Raw genomic sequence first — 27,784 nt, 5'->3', positions numbered from 1 at the left:
TGTTTTTAAAGCTTCTTTAAGAAAATGTTTTTAACGTTTTATTTTAATGTATTTTAAGGTCTGTTTTATGATGTTTTATACTGTTTTTAGCGTTTTTGTTTGCCACCCTGGGCTCCTGCTGGGAGGAAGGGCGGGATATAAATCAAATAATAAAAAAATACAGGTTTCTTTAATGATATTGTTTAGATTCAGAAGGAAAATGAGCAGTAGCATTCTTTGCTCACCATCCTTAGTAGTTTGGTACAATATAAAATTGTACATCATTTCTATGTTTTGTCTATGAGGTGCCAACTTTGTCCATGTCAACGGATCTGCTTTTGACCTCTTACGCTTCTGTCCTGTTTTAAGTAGGTAGCTTGTGACCAGACATACGCCTTCACTTTGATACTTACCTATCACAGTATCTTGCCTTTGTTCTGCTTCAAGGTTTGGTAAAGTGTATGAGTCTGTAAGCTTTCAGCAACAGAACTGAGTGACATCGCTCAGCTCTGAAGAAGGGCACTAAATACCAAGGCTGCAATCCTTGCCATGGAGGAAGTGTGTGTGAAAGACACCCCAAGCTCTCTTCAGTACAGGCAACGTAGTAGGGCATGAGAAAATAGTTCAAATGCTCAAGTCATGTCAGAATCTTTATTGGAAAAAAAATCATCACAGCATCTCCATTATTATTCAAACACATTTAATAAACAAAGAAAAACAGTAGCAAAGGGCACTGACATGTGACAAACTGTACAAAACCTCTAGGTTTGCAGGCAAAACCTGAGGGTGAAGAGCCCACGGCCCAGCTGTGGAGGTCCGAGGAGCCAACCCTACTCCTTTGTGGAACCCCCCTCCCCTCGGACCACTCAATCACCCCTGAGAAAAATTGATTAAAAATGAGCAGAAACAAAGACACTTTTAAGAGAAGGTTAGCTCCAACCTTGCTGTAACAGAACATTTGCCACTGGGAAACAGGACCTGCTACTGGTCCCCAGTGGCTAGCTAATGGTTTACAGAAAACCTTCTCAAGAGATGCAAATCGTTCTGAAGACTACCCATCCCATCATTTGCATCTCTTTTCATTTACTGCCTTCCATGGAGGAAATAGGGTTATTTATTTTCCAGCTTTAGCTTAGGAGAGAATGTTTCAACAGAGATAAAGGCAAATTGAAGGAAAAGCCCTGTTGCTAATAAAGGCAGAGATAAAACTGGTGCTGAACATGGAAGCCAGTTCTTGAGATTAACAGGGCCTGAAGGTGACCTGTCATTGTGGGAAAAGAATATCACAAGTGGATGAGCTAGAATGGTGTCTTGCTGTAGCTGGATTTCAAGCCCTTATACTAGGAAAGCCAATAGCTATTCCAATCCCTAATACTATTTCTATCTCCAGCTAAACAGCTCACCACTCCAGGGAGGGTCCCAACAAGTTTAAATTACTTTAGTTGAGAATACTTAACAAGGTAAGGTGGGGGAAGGCAACTGTGTTCCAGTGAAAAACTACATCCACTGAAAACCTCTCACTAGTTGTCAGCAGCAAGTGGAGTATATAGAACTACCCCATTTATCAGGCAGAAACACTGATTCTCAGAGAAGTTTAGCAGTAATCCTGCTGTAATGCATTGCATCAAGCCAGTTATGACTCATCTCACAATCTGGTTTTCCTCCAGATTTAAATGGAGCCATTCCCAATGGCCCAATGGGCAACACAATGAGTCTTTCTATCCAGGCTGTTATCCTGACATCAGGCACTCCTCTAATGGGGCTTCCCCATGCATGGTGTTTTTGGTGACCATAAAATTAAAGCAATGAGGTATTTGTTTCGGTTAACTAAAGCTACACAGTAAGGTCTCCTTCCAAGCAAACCTAACACTGCTACGTGCCCAGCAAGGTGGGGAATGAGTTGGGTTAGGCCATGTTGGAAATGGCAGCTACTCTTGGCATTGTCAGCTTGTTTTTCTTTCAAATAGTTCATATCACCACCCATTCTTGCCTCCTCCCTGAGAAGGAGAGGTTATGAGGGTGTATGTGAATGCTATATATTTGTGGTTGTTATACTTCCTTACAGAACATACACACCTGATTATTTCTCAGTTGTGGACATACACTGACAACAGCTGAAGGTACAAGATACTCAAGAGATTTATGTACACATCACAGTGTTAGTTAAATCCAGCCAAGACGTACAGTCTAATCATGCCAGTACCAACACATTATAAACAGGAAGGGCAAGATAGAACAGGAAAGTTGGTTTAATTCAACACAGTATGGAGCCAGTTGAGTTTTAGCAGCCAGTGTCTGACCTCAAGACTTTTGGTACAGTCTGTTGTTTCAGAGACTGAACTAGTATGTGTTATACAAACCCTAACGCTACCAAAACATCTCTGGAGGTATGTTGTGGGAAGCTCAGTGATATAAACACATAAAAACTGAAGAAGACACAAACAAAAAATAATGGAGGGTATGGGGAAGGGGGGCAATTAAACGCCACATTTGAGTTAAACTCCTCAAACTATGTATTTTATCCATTATGAGTTCTATGCCTCTATCACCATTTCACACACCGTCCTTCTACCCCACCCATTACCTTTACAAGGAAGAAATAGAATGGGAAGCCTTATCACCTCAAACTATAAAAAGACACAGTAATGCAATTCCTTGGTGGGAAATTCCAAACACACCAATTTGTATATAAGGGAACTTCTGATCATAAGCTGATATGGGAGCTTCGATTATTGCCGAGGGAGACCAAAGCATTTCAATTTCTCCAAAACTTTGGTTCAGTATGTTTGGGTCTTATCTCAAGACTCAGAAGTCAAGATGACTAACAAGGATCAGAATATGGAGGCGAGATATCATGCAGCCAACGCTTAAAGGATTCCCATTTACCAACAACTGGGAGGGGACATTTCACTGATTAGGGATGGCACAAGTTCACTGACAAGATCAGTGAATCCCATTTGGCTAAGATTAGAAGAGAGGTACAACATTTTCACATCCATTCAAGGCATTCCAAAGGAAAAAAAAGTTACAGAAGTTCACACACCACTCTGAACAAGAAAAAATCACAACAATTTGGCAACTTTCATCACCAGCCCTCCCCTCCCCACCCCCTTCACCTGCACAATACCCCTTAGTTATTTTGGATAACACAATAAAGGGGGTGGGGGACTGCAGGTGAAGAATCGCCATGTGTAAATAAGGGACCCTCCATCCCCAAATGTATTGGATAAGAATTGTTAAATCCTATCAAAGTAACCAGAGTACAAAAGAAAACCTGCTTTTGTTGCAGGACAGAACAAGGGAATCATTTCATGCTGTTGGACTAGACAAGGCAAAGCTGAACTTGGCAGGAACAAATCCTTCAGATCAAAAAGCAATTTTAAAACCAAGGGACTATTCTCCAAGCTCTGGCAGGAGAAATAGGACATGAGGCCCACTGCCACCTTCCTCTGACATTGAGAGAATAGGAGATAGTACAAATGAATCTGAAACTTGGGGAGTAACAGTACATTTTAAAAAATGTGTGAATGGCGATGACCAAACCACACTGTGATAAATGCTTTTATTTTAGTGTTTTCTGAAGAAAACCCTTCAGCCAAGGCCCTGTGGTAGACATAATCTCCTCTCCCTATAAAAACAACTTTAAAATTTCCCTTCTAACAGGTATCTGAGCCAGTAACAAATCCAAAACAAGAATTAAAAAGATTTAGAGAAGATGGGGAAAGGAATGTTCTTGGTTTAGACATTCACTTCCAAATCTATTTTCATTAGATCTGGGCAAGTCTAACTGTGACAAATCTCCTAACTTAAGCATTAGAAATGACACTGTTCAATCAAACTTCTTTGCCCTTAGTCGAGACCAGTGATTCCTGGGATTTCTAAAAGTGCCCAGGACTCTGGGCAGCCCTCACTTTTGGCCTCCTCTAAAGAAAGCCAAAACATAAAAATATAAAGAAAAATAAACCACACCAGTGCCAGAAAGAAAATGAAACAGAGTTACTGGGGCAAGGGTGCTATCTGGCTGGAAGATTCTCTTCATTCCTCTTCATCTTCTGTAACTGGAGTGGGAAGAGCCCTTGGTTTTCACCAGGATTACGTTTTCCACTGGCAGGACAGGCTCAGCTTTGCTTTGTGTTAGTTTGATTACTGTACAAAAGCAAGGTTGGACTGCAGGAGAAATGCTCTGCCCAGCTAGATTGCCCCTTTGACATCTGGGAGTTTTAAAGTATTAGATGTTTAGGTTACATCCGTGACCCTCGCTCCTGAAGAATCTGGGGAAAAAGAAGCAGTAACACAAGAGTTAGCTAGGATTTCCTTGAGCAGTACTTTTTGCAACAGAGGGGGAAAGTAATAGAAGGAAAAATCTGAACTTTGTTTCATGGTACTTAGCACTTGGCTTCTTACCCATGGCATTACAGGGAAAAGTTATTACTGACTACACTACGTACTCTACAAAATAAAACCGTAGATCATTAGGTTATTTGTTATTGCTAAACTGAATCTTTTTTATGATGGGAAAAATGAGCTGGGCTAAAATATTTGACTTTTGATATCTGCAAGGCACATTTCTACTATTCTTTAGCAGCCAGGGTTTGTCTAATATCACAGCTTGGCTTTGCAGATGTCTTTGATGTTGATGCACATGGGCCTTTCTAGCTCTCTATTAGTGCTACACTTCTTACCTCCCCATTCCACTAACATAAGCCTTACTGCTAACTGGCAGACACCACTGGATACAATCAGAAATATCTTTGCAGATGTTAACATGGTCACTGCCAACATCTTTATGCAGTATCATCATGTCCACATTACACTTGGGAGACATGTTCTGTCCAAATTCACAATGGTGGCAATGCCAAAGAGAAGCATCCATGAACCTGCAGTCCTATAAACACATGTCTGGAAGTAATCCCACTGAAACCAATGAGATTTATTTCTGAGTAGATATTGCACTGAAAATAATAAAAACCCTCAGAGATTCTCTCAGACATTTTACAGAAGATGAAAGTGGGCAGAGGAAGCATTTTTAAGGATGACCATTAGGGGAACATATTGAAAGCTCATGGTACCTTATTTTCCAGATGTTTTGGAAAATAACTGATCAATGCACTAGGAAATATCTTCTGGATTTTTGCCCTTCTTATTTCAGTGGCTTACTATAATTGTTCCACAATTTCTAATTGTAGGACGTTGTCATTAAGGCCCACTGCAATAATCTCAAGACAAAACTCTATCAGGAACTATATACCTCACAACAGCAAAAGCAAGCTGCTTTCTGTATTTGTTCCATTCTGTGTACAGAAAGAGTAATACTATCCTCAAGGAACTCAGTCACAAACAGGTTCCTCACCTTTGCTTTCTCACTAGGCTCTATGACTATGCCATTGGTAGAGTTATTGAGCTCTCTGGATACAACACATAGAAATTCTGCTTGGTCTTCATTTCCGTAGTTATAGGAAGATCCAATACTGATTAGCTGATGAAAAGAAAAACAAGAGAATGTAAAAGTTAAAAGCAGCAATATGTGGGGATCATTATGGGATCAGTCTTATAATACTAGGCTAAAATTAGGTGGGGAGGGGAACTTGTGGCTCTCCAGATGTTGTTGGACTCCAGTTCCCATCAGCCCGAGTCAGCACTGGCAAACAGTCAGTAATGATGAAAAATATAATTTAGCAACATGTAGACAGATACAGGTTTCCCATCCGTGGTCTAAAATGTCATCTAGGCCTTTATCTAGTCTCCCAACTGTGATAAGACACAGATTTATAGAAGGAACCAGATTTATAGAAGAGTATAATACTATGACAAAGCACTCTGTGCTCCTTTAGATTCTTTAACTTTTAGATGGCTTAGGGACTCACCTATACTTTCGTGTGAATCCCCAAAATGCTGTGATTCACAAAACAAACAAGCAATCCATGTATATCTTCTTTGCCATGCTATTGTGCTCCTTACTTAAACTTCCACCAGTGCCATTTTAAAATATCAGCACTACTTAAAAGCAAAAAGCTCTGTAAGGTTGCAGATACATCTGGGCAACCACCAAACAAAGAAATGAAGGATTTAGGATTGAGCTGTATTCAAGTAAATCATTTTATTTATTTCTTTATTATTTGATTTATATCCTGCCCTTCCAGCAGGAGCCCAAGGCGGCAAACAGAAGTGCTAAAAACACTTTAAAACATCATAAAAACAGACCTTAAAATACATTAAACCAAAACATTAAAATCATTTTTAAAAAAAGCTTTAAAAACATCTTTTTAAAAGGGTTAAAAACATTATTAAAAAAACATATTAAAAGCAATTCTAACACAAACGCCAACTGGGATAGGTCTCAACTTGTTGAAAGAGGAAAGTTTTTAAAAGGTGCCGAAAAGATAGCAGAGATGGCACCTGCCTAATATTCAAGGGGAGGGAATTCCACAGGGTAGGTGCTGCCACACTAAAGGTCCGTTTTCTATATTGTGCAGAACGAACCTCGTGATAAGATGGTATCTGCAGGAGGCCCTCGCCTGCATAGCGCAGTGATTGACTGGGTATATAAGGGGTAAGACGGTCTTTCAAGTATCCTGGACCCGAGCTGTATAGGGCTTTGTACACCAAAACTAGAACCTTGAACTTGGCCCGGTAGCAAATGGGCAGCCAGTGCAATTCTTTCAGCAGCAGGGTGACATGTTACCCTGCCCCAGTGAGCAGTCTCGCTGCCACATTTTGCACCAGCTGTAGCTTCCGGACCAACCTCAAGAACAGCCCCACATAGAGCACATTACAGTAATCCAGCCTGGAGGTTACCAGTGCGTGGACAACAGTGGTCAGGCTATCCTGATCCAGAAACGGCCGCAGCTGTCTTACCAGCCAAAGCTGGTAAAAGGCACTCCTAGCCATGGAGGTCACCTAGGCCTCTAGCGACAAAGATGGATCCAGGAGCACCCCCAGACTACGGATCTGCTCTTTCAGAAGAAGTAGGACCCCATCCAAAGCAGGCAAGTGACCAATTATCTGAACTCAGGAACCACCAACCCACAGTGACTCCATCTTGCAGAATTATACATGCAGAATGACTTCTATGAGTGCAACAAAACTTGCCCTCCCTCTCACCCCCTACATCTGTATTGGGTTTCCCCCCACCCCCTGGAGCAGACTTGGGGGTGGTGTGAAGGGACGTGAAGTTGTGTTATGCATGCAATGATTTAGCTGGATACAGTTCATGGTGTGCTAATGGTGGTGTATACAACTCCAGTGATTAAAGATCAGCAATCTAAAACAAAGAAATGCAAGCAGAAGCAGAGTACAAAAAGTGAAAAGTAAAGTAGTTTTATAAAATAAATAGGACTAAGAACAGGACTCTGATTGGTTCGTAATTGTGAACAGGAAGGAACAGCAACAGGAAATGAGGTTGAATTAAGAGAAAAATCCATCTGCACAAAGAAATGCAAGTATCGACAAAACATACCTGATACCTCAGACAGCAGCATTACTATATCAGCTTGAAAATACATCAGTGGAACTTTTGAATGTGGTAGTGAGCAAGCCCCCTATGGCTTAAGGACACCCTGGGCTTAAGAATGAATGCCTTGACCATATTTGTTAAATAGGAAGGAATATGAATGATGAATGAATTTTATTACGGTCGGTGACCAATACAAAACATCAAACATCAATTAAAACTATTTAAAATCATGCCGAGTTAGCAAACATTTGAGCAAACAACATTCTGCGAATGGTAGTGGCCATAATACAGAACCTTGCAACAGTATATGTGATTTGAGGATAATGGTCCGATAGCAGATAACTGGTGTAAAAAGCGGAATCCCGGCCTGGAATCGATTGAATAATAGGAGTTATATTGTTAGTGCGAATGTCATGATAATAGGAGCAGGATAAAAGCACATGAGATATTGTCTCAACTACTCCCATCCCGCACGGACACAACCGCTCTGCGCGCGGAATTCCACGCTATCTGCCATCGAGGAGAGCTGACGGGAGTACATCAGATCTCGCCATTGTAAATACTTTTCTATATCTGGCGTTGGGAAGCTTACTGAGGTATTGCACAGGTGCAAAACCCCTGGGAAAGATGGTAACAGCAGGCTTGTGTATGGTCAGTGATAAGTGGGTTTGAAGTTCTATATCCATTATACGTTGAGAGATAGCTGACTATGCTTTGGAGAACCCTAGCGTGGAGATAGTGGGGAGCGAAAAGCCATGGGTTGCACATTTCCTAATCAGTAGCTTAAGCCAGGTAGATTGATATGTGTCGAGAAGAACTAGAGGGGCCAGACCCACAGGGTGAAACTGCAACTTTAACCAGAACTTTGCTTTGAGCTTCCAAATGTGAGCTTTGATAGTGGGCAGGCCGGCTTCCAGTCTTAGAGTGTAATTAGAGACACACGAGTGTATCCGAAAAATAGACCTCAAGAATTTAGTTTGTATAGATTCAAAAGAGACAGATTTAGAGAAAACCAACGCCTGAGAGCCATAAAACATTTGAGAAATGACCTTAGCTACGAAGACTTGAATGGCGGAGGGGATGTATTGTCCTCCCTTAGTATAGAAGAATGACAAAAGAGCCTTCGAATTCCTCCTAGCGGTGGTAATGGCATTCTTTGCATGAAGATGCCATGCTCCCGAGGCATGAAAGGTCACTCCCAGGTATCGGTATGAAGAAACCTGCTCAATTGGGAGGTCATTGAGATGCCAAACGTGTCTCGCCTTTTTTTTGGTAAACATGAGCACTTTTGTCTTGTCATGGTTAATAATTAGCCAGTCCTTGGCGCAATGATCCGCCAATGCTCGAAGTAGTCGGCGCAGACTGATGCTTGTCAGCGATAACAACACTGCATCGTCTGCATAAAGTAACATGGATAACGGTTTATTGGCGAGAGTCGGAGGGTGTGATGGAATCTGTGCCAGAGAAGTAAATATGAAACAACCTGATATTTCATGAGAGGAGGGAATAAAGTGGATGAACTGGTAATCCTAAAGTCATTAACTGGATGAGCTGTCTCAGTGATTCTGATTTCCACCATCCAGTGCTGCAAGCAGACTCAACTTGTGCTGGACTTTTATTTATTTAAAAGCCTTTCTAGACTGCTTAGTAGTTAAAAAATCCCTAAGCAGTATATAAGCACAACATAAAAGCACTAAAAACACCATTATAAAAACAGTACATGTGAAAACAAATACAGAAGTCAGGGACCAATGCTGGATGTTCAGCCTGCAAGGATGACTTGAGATGAGCAAAGGGGCATCCCAGACAGGAAGAGCGATAGTTATCTGCCCATCCCCAGGTTGCTTTTCATACTTGGAAATCAAGCCCTACGTTATCCCAAATCAAGAGTATGGGAAGCTGCCATCTAGAAATACTCTAAACAATACATTTTTACATAAAAGAGTCAAAGTCCTACAGAGCTCCCTAATGATAGTTCAATATAATAATAATTAAGAGGAAATGGAACCTACTGAGCAGAATGCACAGAACCAGGAACCAAGCAGAAACCAATAATCTAAACAAGATGGGAAGTATTAGCCAAAGTGGATCCTGCCAATCTCTCATAGCAAAATACTAGCCCCAGCAAGCTGTGCAGGATAAACATCAGTCAACAGTATCAGACCAGATAGCATTTATCAACTGATGGTGAAGAGAGAAGAAGGGCAAAAGGAACCAGGCTTCCCAGAAGATAATCAGCAATATCTGTTAGAGGCTCAGAACCCAGACTTATCCCCACGCACCAGCAGACTAGGGTTAGGCATAATGTATGTTCCATGAGAAATCCCATATTCTCTAGATAAGTGGTTCCCAAACTCTGCCTCCCCCACAGACTGCTTGGGAATTCCTGAAGGTCTTGGTGGACAACTTAATGATTTTTCTGCTTGTTGTAACAATTGTTATACACTGTGTGAATGGTGTTCATTGTATTTTTATTGCTTCTTTCATTCATATTGATTTTATGGTATTACAATTTTAATTCTATGGAATTCAAAATGAAACACAATACATAAGCAATAAAAGAAGCAATAAAACACAATTAAAAATCAATATGAATATTTAATTTGATGGATGCATATTGAACAGAAATGAGAGGAATTTGCTGAGAGAGTTGTGTGTATAGGTGGGATCAGTTGCAAAAGGCAAGCCATCCATTTAAGGGTGGAAAAGGGGTGAAAAGGCTTGTATTCAAATGATTCCACATATGTGATCTGAGTTGTCTACAAAAATCCCTTACAATTTGTCTGTATTTCTCCTTCTCTTCCTTTGCCCTTTCCCCCTGAAACTTAAGACAGCCAGTGTGGTGTAGTGGTTAAGGTGTAGGACTACAACCTGGGAGACCAGGGTTCAAATCCCCACATAGCCATGAAGCTCACTGGGTGACCTTGGGCCAGCCACTGTCTCTCAGCCTCGTGAAAACCCTATTCATAGCGTCGCCATAAGTCAGAATCGACTTGAAGGCAATACATTTACATTTCCCCCCCGAAACTTAATTGCAGTGTTGTCTCTTTTTCTCCCCAAAACTCATCATGTACAAGAGCCCTATTCCAAAAGATTAGAGAAATGAAAGGGAAATTTAAACCACGAGCAGGGATGTTGAATAATCAACAGGGAAACACACTGACTGACCGAGATGAAATAAAGGGAAGATGGAAGCAATACACTGAAGAACTCTATAAAAGAGATGCAAGGATGACAGATTCATTCACAGAGGAACCATATGATGAAGAACCAGAAATTTTAGAATGTGCAGTGAAAGCTGCTCTTAAAATTCTTGGAAGAAACAAATCACCAGGAACAGATGGCATACCAATAGAGTTGCTACAAGCTACTGAGACTGAATCTGTGCAAATTCTGACAAACATTTGTCAAGAAATATGGAAAACTAAACAATGGCCTACAGACTGGAAGCGTTCAATATTTATCCCAATTCCAAAGAAAGGGGATCCCAGAGAATGCAGTAATTATCGAACTATTGCCTTAATATCCCATGCAAGTAAAGTAATGCTCAAGATTCTACAACAAAGGCTCTTACTATACATGGACCGAGAAATGCCAGACGTCCAAGCTGGATTTAGAAAGGGAAGAGGCACCAGAGATCATATCGCAAACATACGCTGGATAATGGAACAGAGCAAGGAATTTCAGAAGAAAATCACCCTGTGCTTTATAGATTACAGCAAAGCCTTTGACTGTGTAGATTATGAAAAACTATGGAATGCTTTAAAAGAAATGGGGGTGCCACAGCATCTGATTGCCCTCATGCGCAACCTATACTCTGGACAAGAGGCTACTGTAAGGACAAAATATGGAGAAATCGATTGGTTCCCAATAGAAAAGGGTGAGAGACAGGGGTGTATTTTATTACCCTATTAGTTTAATCTGTACACAGAACATATCATACGGAAAGCGGGATTGGACCAAGATGAAGGAGGTGTGAAAATTGGAGGGAGAAAAATCAATAATTTAAGATATGCAGACAATATCATACTCTTAGCAGAAACCAGTAATGATTTGAAACGAATGCTGATGAAAGTTAAAGGGAAAAGCACAAAAGCAGGACTACAGCTGAACGTCAAAAAGACTAAAGTAATGACAACGGAAGATTTATGTAGCTTTAAAGCTGACAATGAGGACCATGAACTTGTCAAGGATTATCAATACCTCAGCACAGTCATTAACCAAAATGGAGACAATAGTCAAGAAATCAGAAGAAGGCTGGGACTGGGGAGGGCAGCTATGCGAGAACTAGAAAAGGTCCTCAAATGCAAAGATGTATCACTGAACACCAAAGTCAGGATTATTCAGACCATGGTATTCCCACTCTCTATGTATGGATGTGAAAGTTGGGACAGTGAAAAAGGCAGATAAGAGAAAAATCAACTCATTTGAAATGTGGTGCTGGAGGAGAGCTTTGTGCATACCGTGGACTGCGAAAAAGACAAATAATTGGGTGTTAGAACAAATTAAACCAGAACTGTCACTAGAAGCTAAAATTATGAAACTGAGGTTGCCATACTTTGGACACATCATGAGAAGACGTGATTCACTGGAAAAGACAATAATGCTTGGAAAAACAGCAGGGAGTAGAAAAAGAGGAAGGCCAAAGAAGGGATGGATTGACACCATAAAGGAAGCCACAGACCTGAACTTACAAGATCTGAACAGGGTGGTTCATGACAGATGCTCTTGGAGGTCGCTGATTCATAGGGTCACCATAAGTCGTAATCAACTTGAAGGCACATAATAAGGTGATCCTATGCATGCTTACTCAGAAGTAAGCCCCACCAACATCAAAGGCAGGTAGCCTAGGACTCCAGCCTTAGATGCTTGATACAGATGCTTGATACTGTGCACCTTTACTCAAAAGGATGCCTGTGTTCTATGACACTTACTTGCAAGTAAGCACCATGGTTCGCAGCCTGGAAATCTTTATTGGTTTTACTCTTTCTTACCTGGTGTCTTTCAATGATGCCACTATATTGAGAACATCCAGGCTGTTGAGGAGGAAAGGAGACTTCTGCTTCAAAGGGGGGGGGGCTTAAGGGGGGCTACAAAACCAGGGGGAGAAGCATGGAGGCTGTAAGAGGGGAATGATGGCAGCTTAGGTAGGGTAGGAAATGAAGAGCACTGTTTATCAAGCCCTTGCTTGTTTCACTGACTTTGTGCTCCATGACTGGATGGACCCTTGACATGCATGCACAAACACTAATAGAGAAAGTGTGGGAAGGGACACCAGAACTGACATTAATCATGACGAAAATAATACAAAGAAGCCAGCTACCTGCCTTCTGTGGCTAATACAACTAGGGATAGGTAAAATATGTTGAAAGAGACAAGGGGAATGCTGATTGCTTTGCTACCTTTGAGGGAGGGAGGATGGAAACTGAGTTCCACCTTGCAAAAAAATTCACAGCAGAGCCCAGATTTAGATTATTATGGAACAGCTGTTGCTCTTGCTGTTCTTCAAAGACATGCAGCAGACCACCAGTGTGAAGCTCACAGACTACTGGTGGTCTGAAGACCAGTTTGGAAACCTCTGCTCTAGATTCTGAAAAGATGCAAGGAAAACATACTCCAACATTCATTATTTTACTAAGCTAATGACACCCCATTCTGGTAAACAACTAATAATAGAGGGGGAAGATAAGCCATGATACCAGCCTAGTGACCTGGGCCCCTTCTGCTGGGGCCAGAGGCATTCTTTAGTACTGGATACCTGTTCAAACTTCCAACCATCCGACATAGTAGACACCATCTGAGTGAGCTCTTCCTCCTGGCACTGCAAGACTCTATAAACATGCTTGACAGGTCCCTGGAACACAAAGAGGAAACCAACCGGCAAGTTACAAATTGATACTGTGGCTGTGCTAAGTAGTGACAGCTTGTTTAAGAAGGAAATGCAGCTCCAGCTAAGCCTCAAGGAATTAGAATGTCATAAATCTAGGTGGTTCCAGAGAAAATTCACCTCAAAATGTTTTAAAAGAACATTTCATTCTTTTCCCAGCCCTGGTGGCTAAAAAACCATGTGGCAGGTTTTTGCTGAAAACATGAGAACAAGAAATAACCTGGGGAGATAAGTATAACAGAGTGTGGGTGCTATCGTACAGAGATAGCTCGGACATGCTGCACCAAACACTAGTGTATACTGGAATGTGACAAAGGCACCATGGCAACTGATTGCTACAGAGGGCTTAAATAAAAGTAATATAGTGCCTTTGGAAAGGTGGAAAGGGAATCCAGATTGTCCAACTCTTAGCATTCCTAACCTACAGCAGCCATATCCTGCACTCAGCACATATTCCACTCATTTCTGTTAAACATGGGCACAACCCAAAAAAGTGAAATATACTCAGATCCTATTAAAATAACATAGCTGAGCTAATCAGTCCTTTTGATTTCAAGCAACTTAAATTTCCCTGAATTGAGCTGCATGCTGTTATATACATATAATGTTCCATAAGTCTCAACTTTCTTTCCCCTTGAAAGAAAAACAAAAGGACTGTCAACCCCAAATCCCCACAAATCTTATAAAAACCATGAAAACTGGCTCAGATTTTATGATTTGACTGCAAAAACCGAGAATTTTAGCTTTTAATTTTTTTTATAAATGGCTAAATTCTGACAAGAGTTCCATAAATCCATCTGAGTGCCCCTCACACCTCTGGCAAGTGTTCCTACTCACATGTCCAACATAGAGTTCTCCCTCCTCAAGTCCTGCAAATAACTATGGGGAACACATTTTTTTTTACTATCTACATAAAACTGCTAGTGGAAGCAATCCAGTTCTACCTGTTTGCTCCCACCTACTTGTCCAAGGCAGACTCTTGAAATAGTGCCTGGAAGTGGTTTTGAGCTAGATGAGGCTGAATAACCTGAGACTGGCTAATTTTAAGGCCGAGGAGTTTGAAAATTAAAAGTTTGAAACTGTGTTTTATATAGTTAAACATTTATCTTAAAAAGCACAATACAAATCTATTAAACATAAGTAAATTAATAAACATTGTAAAGACAATGGGAAGGGAACATCTCCAACTTCCCATCCCCCTTATTCCCCAGCAGCTCATGAAGAACTTGGAGAGAAGAGTTACTTTCTCTCCCTTCCTGAAAATGTTCAGCAGGAGCAGTGAGGCACGGGTTAGCACCTCTAGCAAAAGTCCATTGCAAGGAAGAGAACATACCCCTCCTATTCTCTATAGACAACCTGGTAAAAGAAAAGACGGGTGGTTTCTCTCCCTTTTTGGTGGACCTTTGCAGACAGAAACAGCACCGAAGTGCTGCTTGAGCCTTCTGCAAAAGCCCATCATAGGAACAGAGAAAACACTCTTCCCTTCTCCAAACCCTATGCCACAGGGAGAAGGGGGGGGGGTTGGCCACAACCACAAATAATGGTAGGCCAAGCTGAAATTTGTGAACCCCTGATTCTGGTGATAAACTTCCCCCTTCTATTTTCTTTTAACACACATTACTTGAGAAGTTCTGCTTTCATTGTCCCGTATTCGCTCCTTCACCAACCGCACGAGAGATGCGATGTTGTAAAACTCAGCTTCTTCCAGCACACCTAGAAATGAGAAAAAAAAATACAATTAGGGTTTGACTTTATTAAATATATAAACGAGGAAGCAGAGGCCCTAAATACACCAGCAAGGTATGCAAATTTATGGAACTCTAAATAGCTAGAAGACTTGACATGGATGATCAGTGACCAGTATCTTCTATGCTGCACACTAAAAACCATCTAAACACATTTAGAACATTTAAATACATTTAAAAGCAATGTTAATGAAAAACAACAAATTGATACAAGAAGCCGCTAATGTTTCTTAACAGAATGCCTTGGAGAGAGTTGCATCAAAATAATGTGCCTCCATGAAAAAAGTTGGTTTTCTACTGCTCCTCCATAGCTCACCCTAAAATAAATCACACAGAAATATGCAGACCGAGGCCTTACTCCATCTCAGAATTAAGTGCACTCAAGTCCACTGACTTCAATGGGATTAAGTGCACCTAGCTGAAACGTGGCCAACATCCATTAAGGATCCCTCTGACTTTCAATGATATAGATTGATTTCTAGCTTTGACCAAATCAGACAAAGCACTGCAATATCCTTTTCTTACCTTCTTCTGCCAATTCCTTGTTTATTATGAGTTTTCCATGCCGGAGGTAGTTCAGGATTGGACCAAAATATGTGGGATCCCTATCAATGAGATATGCTCCCGTTTCATCCTGTTAAAGATACACCAGTGTCAGATTCTGATGCTAAAAAGGACCATTCAATAGAACTAAGACATTTGACTGGGGAAACTAGTGTCCTCAGCAAAGAATCAACATTCTTCTCAGAATGGGCTCTTTTTAACTAGCTGAATCATCCACAAAAACAGGAGTTAGGTTGAAAATGTGTCATGGTTATAGCAGAGGGCATGGATGTCATCTTCTGAGCTAGTGGCAGTGGATGGGAAGATAGCACTGGCAAGTTTCCTAGTTCCTGCATCACATGCCTTTATGCCTGGCTTGATTATAAGATGACACCATGATATAATTAAAGAGGTAGGACACCACCTATACAAGGCCATTCCGCCTAATTACCAAATCATATTCTTATTTGCTTGAAAAAAAACCTGCTCTTACATCTATCAGTGGCATTCTCCTAAAAAATAAGTGATTGGCTTCTGAATTTTCATGCAATTCTGACAGTAACAAACAGCAAGAAAATGGAGAAATAGACAAAATGAAATAATTTTTGCTATTGAATTCTTAATACTTTTGTCAATCCAATTCAAACTGTGAACCTTATTATGTGTTGAGCAAACACAGACCACATCAGCATTCTTTAGTAATGATAAAAAAATTCTGCTGCATACAAAAAATGGTGCAGTGCAATCAATTTCTTTGCCTGTTTGTTCAAACTTTTTTTTAAAGATCACTAAGAACACTATAAAGAAACACAACTCACTGAATCTGTATGATTTAATTATTTTAGAAAGTAGGTTGGCTTTCATTCTTAGACAGTATCTTTTATGCACCTTATTTTCCACTTAAAATTCTATTGTATAATAATGTATTTTACAGAGCACTCAAAATCCTATCCAGTCTTTCAACATTATGAGCAATTACATGCTGAAAGCAACTCCTCTATTTAAATATATTTTCTCTTGGCATACAGATTTAAGCATTAAAAATCTACTTAGTGCAGTGACTGCATAGCAATATATTGAAATAACTACTTAAGAGTAAGTTTGGATCAACACAGAGGCCAATATTCCCCACACGTCCACATTTGAGATGTTGTAAAATTCTCCTTACCAGTTGGCTGTGTTCTATGTACACACACAACAGGCCTACCAAGTAGTTAAACATATAGCACGATAAATTATTACTTTGGTTGTCTGTGTCCACCATTTCTCCCAGCACAATGAAGTTCTGTAATATACAATAAAAAAGTGCTTCATGGTGGGAGCGGGGATTATACATTTTCAAGGAAACGTGCAGTCACCCCGCTTTCATACCCAACATAGCTGTATACTATTGGGTTTCTTAGGAATAATGCCCTTTATGCGTACCCCCCCTTTTTTGCGCGTTGAGGAGTTACGACGATTAAGGCTATTGGGAGACTGGAGCTGTGCAAGGCTCTCTCCAACTAACTGCGCGGAAATATGCTTGATCCACGAATGCTAGTGAAATGGGGCTTCTTGCTCCGAGCGATTGCTGTATAAAGGAGACGAGAGATGGGAGAAGTGCAGGCTACCGGGGTGGGGAAGAATGCGTTGTTCTAGGAAGGAGCCCTAGGAAGGAACAGGTAATTAAGTAAGACATCAGCTTTGCCCGTTCTCGTCGCTCACCTTATCCGAGCCCAGTTCGGGTCCCTCCTGGCAGCAGAGACGGCAGAGGAAAGACTTGGGCTCGCGGCAGAGAGTCTGGCGGGTGCTCACGAAGTACGTGCCGCCCACGTTGAGCCGGACCCATTTAGAGCCCCCGCTGTTGCTACTGGCGCTGCCGCCACTGCTACTGCCTCCCCCCAGTACAGCCCTGTCAGGTGCAGGGGGCTCTGGACTGCGCGGCGGGCAAGAGGGAATTGCGGGTGGACGCGGACTGGGCGGCCCAGCGAGCGGGAGCGGGCTGGGAGTACGGCCCCGCGGCGGCCCTTCCGCTGCTAACAGCTCTGCCATTCTGGGATACGGCTTCTTCCCTGGGCCTACGGCAGGTAGTGAGGCAGCGGCCGCTCCTGATCAATGGCCGGGTCGGAGAAACTGGAACTGTGCTCGACGGGACTCGGCAGCCATCACCCCAGTCCCAGCTGACAGAGAGAGCCGGACTGCCGGGGTAAAAGTCACTTCCGGGTCACCAACCGTTCTCCGGGCGCAAGAGCGGCGAATATCCGCGTTAAACCCGCTTTTGCCTCACTATACCACATGCGCTTTGTTTACAATTACAACAATGCTGGAGGAAAGCAACACGAGTGGAGGATTAATTTTAAAAATAAGGGAAAAAATCTCAACTAGATCTAAGATATATTTTCAGACGTAAGTGGAAATAAGTTTCCGAGACGCTGCAGAAAGGAAACAGAGAAACACCGGTCCTCCCTGAGACTATCTGAACTGTAGACACAACAAAGGTGTAGATCTCAGCACTTTCTTTGTCTATAGACAGGACTTCTCGGTTCCTTTTGATGCCATTTTTCTTCTCTGTTAACGGGATAAAAGTCACAGTTGCTGATAGAAGACGATGGGGAAATTCAGGATATAATTGAAACTATGATTTGGTAGCTGCCCTCGTTTACTTCTCCCCCTCTCCCCCTCCCCGCAAAAAAGGAAGCAAACAGTTCATCCTGTCTGGGGCGTGAAGTACTGTATGTTAATTTTATTGTATGTTATTGTATTCACTATATTGCAGATTAGGGTTGCCAGGTTCATGGCCTGAGACTGATCCTGTATCTTTAGGAGAAGAGAAAGTCAGCCAAGTGCAGATGTTCTTGCAACCCTGTAATGAGAAAAACCACAAGGTGGAATTCTCCCTCCCCCCTCCACAACTTTTAAAGATACAGAAGACCTTTTGGAGGCTGGGCCTGGCAACCAAGAGGTCTTCTGTATCTTTAAAAGTTGTGCAGGGAGAAGGTAGAATTCCACCTTGTGGTTTTTCTCATTACAGGGCTGCAAGAACACCTGCACTTGGCTGACTTTCTCTTCTCCTAAAGATACAGGATCAGGCCATGAACCTGGCAACCCTATTGCAGATGGACCGAGTGAAAAAAAGTGAAGCTGATATTATCCATTTATTTATTAATTAAATTTATATCCCGCCCTTTCTCCCAGAAGGAGTATAGGGCGGCAATCAAAAACACAAAGCACTTTAAAACTTTAAAACATCTAAACAACAATAAACTACCAGGAAGAAGGACGGGATATAAATTTAATAAATTAATAAAAAGACTTGAAAACATATTAAAACAAAACATATTTTAAAACACATTAAAATGAAACATCTTAAAACATTTTTAAAACATTTAAACATTTTTAAAACATTTTTAAACTTTAAAAACATCTTAAAAAGCGGGTGAGAAGGCGCCCAGGGCTTAAAAATGATTTACAACAATCCTGCAGCGTAGTCTAGTGTTAATCCCATACTGAGATGGGCGTTGCAACAACTCTGTACCGTGATGTGCATATTTTAGGTGGGAACTGAGATGGTTTGCAAGAACTTTCTAACAAAGACTTTAAGAACGGTCATCTAGTCTATCTTAATTGGTAAAACTCAAAGTCCATGATTTCAGGTCTCCACTGAAGTAAGTTCTCTACTGTAAGTTCACACATGTTGTCAAGTGAAAGCAGTTGTGTTGCATGGAAGTAGACAATTATTATGTAATTGTATACAAATATGTCAAGCGAACTCATTTCACTAATATCTGTTGTGAATCTTCAACCTGCCATGTTGGTAACAGACCACAGCAGAAGGCATCGCTCACAAAACACACTTCAGGTTGCGGCAAAGGTAAATCTAGGTAAATTGGCCGCCCTTGTCGCCTTTTCAGCACCTGCCAACTTGAAAGCCAGCGCTCGATTACATATAGTCCCTCCGTTGCTTTGCACGCTGTGGTTTTTACCTTACTAACTGCGTAAAACAGATCCCAAGTACAATAAGAGGCGCGTGTGACTCTACACTTTTCATTCGCTTATGATGCTGACTGTGCTGCTAAGTATTTCCGGGAATATTAGTCCTGATTGGTCATGATGATGACTTTCCGGCCCCATTTCCGTGAGCACGTTTCCGGCGACATCCGGATTGCGGGGTGAAGGGTTGCTGAAGGTGAGTAAAGTACAGCCGTCCTTTGAAATCTGTCGGCTGCTTTATCATAGTATGTGATTAACTGAACTTTTCTCATTTCTCCCCTCCCCGCCCTTGACTGATAGTGGTGGGATTTCGTTGTGTTCTAGAGGTCCTCTTAATGTTCCTCCTTGAGATACGAACTTGGAGACCTCTTCACACACACCTTACGATTTGGGTTAGATGTTGCTGTTCCATTAACACGCAAGTAGAGGCCGATGTTGATGGATTATCATAGAATCTATATGGTTGCCGTAAAGTAGAAGCAGTATGAAGTTATGTCTTCTTTAAGGAAAATAATCAATTTTTTCTTTTTGATTTTCCAGAAAGTAACAATGGCTGGCCGCAGAGTTACTCTGAAAGCAATAGACTGGATGGCATTTGCTGAGCGAGTGCCTCCTAATCAGAAACCTATGTTTAACGCCCTGAAAACACGCAGTGATGCTCTGTCAGCTAAGTGAGTATTTCCAGATGTGAAAAGGCACTGGGGGCAGAGGGCTAGTAGAACTAACTTTCCCCCTTTTTTTGTCAATTGCCTCGGTATTTATGCAGAGTGGGTGGGTTCAACCTATGCATAATCAGTATTAAATTGACAGAATGTTTTCTTCTGTTGTGTATTTACAGATGAGTTTGTCCTTCTCTCTGGATTTTTATGCCATATACTGGGGTGGGGAATCTCCAGCTCGTGGGCCAAATTTCAGCCAGGAGGCCTCCCCATTTGGCCTGTGACACTGTTGCAGGCAAGCCATGCCCTACACCTGACTTCAGGTGGGGGATAGGTAAAAGTGGGGCTTGGCCAAGCGGCTCTTTGCAGGAACCACCGATTTCCTGTGTGCAGTGTTTCCAACGTGCTTGACAACTAGCTGGTTGATGTATGCTTTGGAAGCAGTGTGCAAAGCACTTAAAAATCCCTGTATTTGGCCCTTAGGAAACATAGAGATTGCAAAGTGATTTGTGCACTGCTTCCCAAACACCCAACAACCAGCTGATTGTCAGACAAGTTTCTGATTAAGACTAGAGTGAGATTTGAGAATGTCATGTGTCATTCCTGTGTAATAATGGAAGTTTAGTTGTTTATCTTAAGATCTGACAAAATCTCTATCCCATTCTGGTTAAACGCTATCAACCTACTATTTTAGACTTAACATAAATAGTTAAATACAAATGAGAATATTCTGAGTATTCATCAGTCATTGTTAATGTGTATGATTAGTCTTACAAGGCTCTTTTATGATCAATGCTGAATAGCTGAGAATATTGGCAGCTTTGATTTGCTGTTCTTAAGGTGAGCAACAAGAATGGCGGATGGCTGCAGAACTACAAATAGTGTGAAAATGTCTAGTAGTTGTACTAAACACACTTTCCCCCATCTAAACAGGCTTACTTCTTTGCCAGAGACTCCCTCGGCCATAGACTGGGCTTTTTACAAGGCTTCAGTTGCCAAAGCTGGCATGGTAGATGAATTTGAGAAAAAGGTGAGGCTATGTTACCTTACTTCAGAAGTTTCTGAATCTCAGTGGAGGCTCTCTGATGCCTCACAGTGTAGAAGTTATGCTAATTATAAAAAAATTCTGCAGGCTTCTGGGTGATATTGTCATCAGTGTAGCTGTTGCATGGTGCAGTGCTCGTAAAAAGCTGTTGTTTCTTGTCTTAGAGCAATTGGTACATTCCCCCCACGCACACACTTTCTGTCTTGTGAACAGGTTATAAAACCTAACCTTAAAGCAACAATAATGCTGACTTTTATTTCTTTGTAACCTTTTGTAACTGTAACCTCATTTTATTGTGCTCCTCTTTCTTACTGGACTCTTCTCCAGTATACACTGTTATCCTGATATGCTACTGAGATGTTTAAAATCTTTGTCACCTAGAAATACGTCATTTTGAAAAGAAATCCCTGAGAAGACTTGATTTGATTGCACTCCCTCTTCCTCTCACCCTCCACCCTCTATACATTAGTTTTGTCCAAGATTATAGGAAGCGAGTTTGGAATTGGAACTAGTAGCTGGAATTAGAACTCAGGAATTCTGACTCATGTCCCAATGACTGGTTTACCCTGTGGGACTGAACAATAAATGTGTGAAACGGAAATCTAAAGGAAGTTATATGATGTTGTCCATTAAATGCTTAAATTCCGTTGATTGCAGGAGAACTTAAAACATACCTAACTTTTTACGGAATGAATCTGTGGATGTGCATTCTTGGGCACTGGCAAGCAAACTGCAAAGACTGCTAATTTCTGTTAGCAATCTGCTACGCTTTCAGGTGGCTTGTGTCTGTTGTAGCTCACTACCTAAGCCCTGATGCCAAGTCCTGAATCAAGCTCTCAGATGTGGAGGATTGAATTGGAAGGCTAGTAAATGCAAAGCATGTCCTCTTTCAATGAGCTACAGCCCCTCTGAGAGGGAACAGGCAGGGCTTGTGAAAGTTATTTCTCACTGTAAATATGTCATTAACAGAATCAGAGGCAACACATTTACAAGACTCTTTGTCAAATTTCACAGTTCAAGGCACTCAAGGTTCCTGAGCCAGTGGATACCCAAACAGCTAAAATAGATGTCCAAGAAAAAGAGGCTGTAAGTGTTTTTTCCCCTTTGTCCAGTTTTGTGGCATCTCTAGAGTACATATCAGGAATGTGTACAAAACAGGAACCCACTTGGGATCTTGGCAGATTGTGGTGAACTTTAATCTATGGTCACGAACTTCCCACAAATCCCATTCTGGTAAATTGTATTGGACCTCATTCTCTGCTCACCACTTACCACATTTCACCTGCTTATGAGTGCCTATACTTCCAATTTCCCCCTGCTGGTATTTATTTATTTATCAAATGTTTCTACTGTTTACTGTAATAATAATATCTAAATGGTTTACATGAAACACACAGTAACAATACAAATGCAAATATTCAATAAAATCATCTGAAAAGCAAGATAAAAACACAATTGTATATCACAAATAAAACTGAGCAGTGTCAAAATAACAAAATAAAGATTTAAGGGTTAGAGTCCAGGAAAGCTCAAGTAAAACACACATTTTAAAGGAGTGTTTAATGGCAAGTTATTAAGCCTTTAAATGTCAACAACCAAACTGTGAACTTAGCACAGTAGCTAGTAGGTAGACAGTGTAGATCTTTCAGCAGTGATGTAATATGTGTAAAGATGGGTGTCCCACTTAGCGTCCTAACTGCTGCATTTTGCACTTGCTGCAGCTTCTGAACCAGGTGCAAGGGTAGCCCCACATACAATGGATAGTAGTCTAATCATGAAGTTACCAATGAATGACCTCTGTGGGAATGCTATCCTTGTCCAGGAATAGTTGTAGTTGATGAACCAACCAAAGTTACTAATGGCTGTTTCAAGGCAATGAGGTCACCTGGGCCTCTAAGTGACAGTGATGGATTTTGCACCATCTCCAGACTACATACCTGCTCCTTCAGAGGCAGTGCAAAGCCATCAGAACGAGTACATAGCCCAATTCCCTGATCTAGGAACTGCCTATCCATAGAGTCTCCATCTTGTCAGGATTCATTCACAGTTTATTAGCCATGACTGCATCCAGGCTCTGGTCCACAGCTTTGCACAACCTCTTCTGATTCAGATGTTACAGAGAGATAGAGATGGGTATAATCGACATACTGGTGACACCTTATTCCAAAACTCCTAATGACCTCTCCCGATGGCTTCATACAGATATTAAATAGAATTAGGGACAAATTTGTGCTTTGTGGCACCCTGCAGATCAACTGCAAGAGTACTGAGGCACAGTCACCCAATACTACTCTCTGGAACTTACCCAGTAAGTCTGTGTGAAATCACCATAAAACAATGTCACCAACATTCAGAGACGGTTCAACAGGATACTTGGTCAACAGTATAAAAACCTGCTTAGAGATCCAGGAGAAGCAACCAGGATGTACTCCCCCTTTCTCCCAAAGAAGGTCATCCATCAGGGCAACCAAGACCAAATTCTGTCTTGAAGCCAGGCCTAAGCCCCACCTAGAATGGGTCATGATAATGGGAATTGAGGCATTAGTGAGGTCATTTTTAAACCCAAATGCTATGAGCCTCATATTGTGTAAAGTGATAGAGACTTTGGGCTCTATTCAACGTAACATTAAGGAGATTGTTTTGTTGGGCAAGCAGAAATGCTTGTGATGATAGAACAATCTCCCCTCTCCTCCCCACGCGCTGTGCTGGGAGTTTTCCGGAGCAGGGAGGGAAGGGGGGGAAGTTCAGTTGAATGTGTCCCTCTGCATTTTCTTAATTTATGATGGGAGAGAGGAGCAAAATAAAAAGTTAGAACGTGGTTGCAAAATCAGATAGAGCTGCAAGTTTTTAAAATATAGTGGATTCCACTTGCCATGTGGCAGGTGATTATACAAGTAATTATTTGCCACAAGTATCAATGACTCAGGGCTGGTTTACACAGTTGGAATGGCCTATGCACCTGTCACTATACAGGAGAGATAATGTATATATAATGTGTTTGGTTCCTCCACTCCTTCTACCACTAAAAAATGGGTAAGGATTACAGGAATTGGGCATATCCCATGCATGTGTACACACAAACTGTGTGTACTTGAGGTCTGTGTATTTGTGTGCACAGGCTAATACTTCACTGAATGAGCAGTGTATCTTGCTACGTGAATTGCCCTTAAGTCTATATACTTTGTCCACATCTTATACAAGACAAAATGTAATGTACTGTTCATGTGCCAAGCACATGAGAACAAACCTATCCAGATTTTTGGAAGCAGCAAATTTTCTTTATATGTAATTCACTTTAGTATAACTCTTGGATGTTTCCCCCATATATTTGTTTAATCAATTATGTAAAAATGCCTGCAGATTTTAAATATGTTAACATATTTTTAACGGAAGTTTTATCAAGCCTACTAATGACATTTTTAACTATTAATAAAAATTCATGCATAATTGGATACAGCACAATGATAGGGATGTATCAATGCTGTGCAAGCGGAGTTCTGCTCATGGAGCAGGATTTCTCCTTCCTTTCCTCCTGCCTGTGCACCCAAAAACCCTGTGGAACAGATTTTTGGGGTGCATGGGGGAGGAGGAGAAGTGGGTGGAAAAGTTCAGTTGTGCAAGGGGAAGTCAGTTGCATGAGCAGTTTTGGAAACAAATGTAGCATTTGTCTGAAAGCTGAACCCTCTCCAAACATCTTCAATATTGCTAATATATGAAATGAGTAATTTGCACTGTCTTGCAGAACAAGAGTGCTGCTGCCTATATACAAGCCTCTAAAGAACGTGTTGTTGAGTATGAGAAAGAGGTAAGCTGGTGATTTTCACAGTGCTAGCACCATGATGTGTTCTTCTAATAAGTTCAGTGCTTTTTTGCGTACGTATTCTCTCTCATCATGTACTAATGATTGGGTTATTGTCCTTTCTTCTTTTCAAGCTTCAGAAGCTTAAAAACATGATTCCTTTTGACCAGATGACAATAGATGATTATTACGAGGCATTTCCTGAATGCAGGCCGGACAAAGAAAAATACCCATATTGGCCCCACAGGCCTATTTCTGAATGGTAAAAGCTAGCTGTCTGGAAGAACTTTGCAGCATCCATGAACTCTAAAATCTCTAGGAGTCTGTTAAATAAAGTAATTGTATTGGACTGTTAGTAGTCTGTCTCATCTCTTCTGTCATAATTGATTTGTGTATGTTTACTTGGAAGTAAGATCCATCAAGTTCAATATAGCTACATTCCAAATGTCTAGGATTACTGCTGTAACCTTCTCTTTTGGAACACTGAAAGCTCAGCTAAAATCATTGAACTTGGCCCCAGATTCTAATACTTAAGTTAAAGTGTTCTTGGGTTACTTGTCTGATCTTGTAGTGCTATTGTGTCAGAGAGTAAGATAAGGATTATGAAGTATTGGAAAGCTAAACATGCTATCCTATATAAATAGTTGGTGCCTTATTTAGGCAGCAGAGAAGAGGACATATTTGCATTCTAATCATCTTCCAGAGAACCTGGAAATGTAATCTTTCTCAGATTTCTTTAGTCTGGGTTCTAATGGGGTGCTGAATGCTTACCTAGGACTAAATTCATGGGAAGATATCCCAGGGTTCTTCTCTCTTGCTTCCTATAGTGCAGGTAGTCATACTGTCTTCCTTGGGAAAAGGTAGAGTGGGCTCTGCTTTTGTAAAGATCACACAGAAAATAATTGAGGTGTTGCTATTTTTCTACAGAGGAGTCCATTCTCCAAGACCATCCTCATTTTAACTCCTCTCACAGTGACATGTAAAAACTACATTTGTTAAACTAGTATACACGAACAGGGCCACTCATGTGTATAATTTCCCCATCCAGTAATTCAAATGAGGGGAACCTATGGCCTTCTAGATGTTGCTGAATTAAATCTCCCATCAGCCCCAGCAAGCATAGCCAATGACTGAGAATGATGTGAGTTGTAGTTTAGCAACATCTAGTGGATCAAAGGTTCCTTACCCCTGCAGTAATTGATAAGATACTCCCTGGTATTGTGCCACTGACTAATTAAATTCTTGTTCTTGCATTTTGAGTCCTTATTTAGATTTTGTTTTTAATGTAAAGCATTGCCTATTACTGGAGGGTTGTCATCAAATAATACCAACGATTAAGAATCCAGCTTATATTTGCATGCCATTTATGAATGACAACTGGAATGAAGTTTCATCCCTTCTGGAGCTGAACCAAATGTTTATATCCAACAAACAGAGAGCACCTATAGACTGGATGAAATTAAATTTGACAACATGGACCATCTCTTTGCAAAGAAGAGCATGAGAAAAATAATCTCCTTTTGGACAATGTCTGATCTCAACAAAGAGCAAAATATGGTGTGTATTTGCAGATTTATTTTGGACGACAAATTAAGCTTGACCAGATGACAGCTTTTCCCAAAACCCAGTTTTGCTCTGTAGCATGAAACTGGTAATGGGAAGAAATGTACCCCTCCAAAGGTACAAAACAGCGTTTTAAAATTTATTATGTTTTTTCTGTTCATTCACAGTTGGTTTGCCATTTAGAACAGAAAGTATCCTATTGAGATAATTGCAGTTCTCATCTGATTTGAAGTGTTGGATCCCCTGGATCACATTTGAAAGCTCTGGTCCTGTGCATGCTTATTTGGGAGTAAGTCATTTAACTCTGAGTTTTGCTTCCTAGTAAACATGCATATGATTCAAAGATACAAACAAGGTAGGAAGAACTTAAGCCTACCCAGCATCTTCAGTGCCATATCTCAGTATGTAGCAAACATTTATTAAGCTCTTCTATAGTCATTTTTATGCTAATGTCACATTTGATATTTGTGCTACAGGTGATCTGTTGTGATTTCATTGGGAATATTGTGTTTTGCAAGCTGAGTATAGTCTAGTTTACACATTGGGGGGGGGAGGGATATTTCCCTCAGTGACACATCTGTTATCATAGCTGATGTGTGAAACATGGCTGTTTGAGTACATCTATTACTTGATGTTATATTTGTCACCATTCATGGTTACTTGGGCCCATAGCCTCGGAGCATTCCTTGATTTGTTGCTATGTCACTCTAGAACATCAAATTTTATTAGTTTCCTGGAGCAGTTTTCTTTTGGTCACCAGACCTTTTTGCCTTATAAGCTAGACTGCTATAAAAAATCTACATGGATTTTTTTCCCCAGGGGGACTGTGCAGAAACTTTGGCAAATGCAAAAGGTACTCATAATGGGGGGACAGAACACTGGGACCAGGCTGTGTCTGCTCTGGCCTCTATTCTGACCTGATCTTTTTTTTTCTATGCTACACCCAACATGCTAGCCTTGAACTATAAAGTCTAAAGGATTTGAAGCAGATACAGTTAACAGATTGCCTCTTCTATGTTCCACCATGGGATTGTAAGATAAATTGTATCTGCACCTGTATTCAGAAAGCAAGCACATGTAAATAGACATTAGTGGGACCAGACAGGGCATGTGAGAGCAAAACTCAGTTGATGCCTGCCAGT

At 41.1% G+C, this 27,784-nt stretch overlaps 2 protein-coding genes across 4 annotated transcripts; one reads left to right on the top strand and one right to left on the bottom strand.

Moving 5' to 3' along the window:
- Positions 1–616: 616 nt before the first annotated feature.
- Positions 617–18,061, bottom strand: KCTD2 (potassium channel tetramerization domain containing 2). 2 transcript variants are annotated; one of them, XM_061616120.1, is made up of 6 exons: positions 17,312–18,039; positions 15,590–15,698; positions 14,941–15,032; positions 13,191–13,286; positions 5,330–5,455; positions 617–4,250 (listed from the first exon to the last, which is right to left on the bottom strand). In XM_061616120.1, the coding sequence occupies exons 1-6, from the start codon at positions 17,636–17,638 to the stop codon at positions 4,221–4,223; spliced, it is 780 nt and encodes a 259-aa protein (XP_061472104.1). In that variant the 5' UTR covers positions 17,639–18,039; the 3' UTR covers positions 617–4,220. The 2 variants fall into 2 exon arrangements, with proteins under 2 accessions (XP_061472104.1, XP_061472105.1); XM_061616121.1 differs by lacking the exon at positions 617–4,250 and having other exon boundaries at positions 5,368–5,455; positions 14,936–15,032; positions 17,312–18,061.
- A 1,607-nt stretch (positions 18,062–19,668) lies between these two features.
- On the top strand, positions 19,669–25,428 carry ATP5PD (ATP synthase peripheral stalk subunit d). 2 transcript variants are annotated; one of them, XM_061616122.1, is made up of 6 exons: positions 19,669–19,772; positions 20,117–20,247; positions 21,169–21,265; positions 22,295–22,366; positions 25,023–25,085; positions 25,214–25,428. In XM_061616122.1, the coding sequence occupies exons 2-6, from the start codon at positions 20,126–20,128 to the stop codon at positions 25,343–25,345; spliced, it is 486 nt and encodes a 161-aa protein (XP_061472106.1). In that variant the 5' UTR covers positions 19,669–19,772; positions 20,117–20,125; the 3' UTR covers positions 25,346–25,428. The 2 variants fall into 2 exon arrangements, with proteins under 2 accessions (XP_061472106.1, XP_061472107.1); XM_061616123.1 differs by lacking the exon at positions 19,669–19,772 and adding an exon at positions 19,782–19,821.
- Positions 25,429–27,784: the final 2,356 nt, after the last annotated feature.

This window comes from Rhineura floridana, chromosome 3 (genome assembly GCF_030035675.1).
Source record: "Rhineura floridana isolate rRhiFlo1 chromosome 3, rRhiFlo1.hap2, whole genome shotgun sequence".
NCBI classification, from domain to species: Eukaryota; Metazoa; Chordata; class Lepidosauria; order Squamata; family Rhineuridae; genus Rhineura; species Rhineura floridana.
Note: the sequence above shows the minus strand (reverse complement) of the source record. Positions and strands in the feature narration are given on the sequence as shown.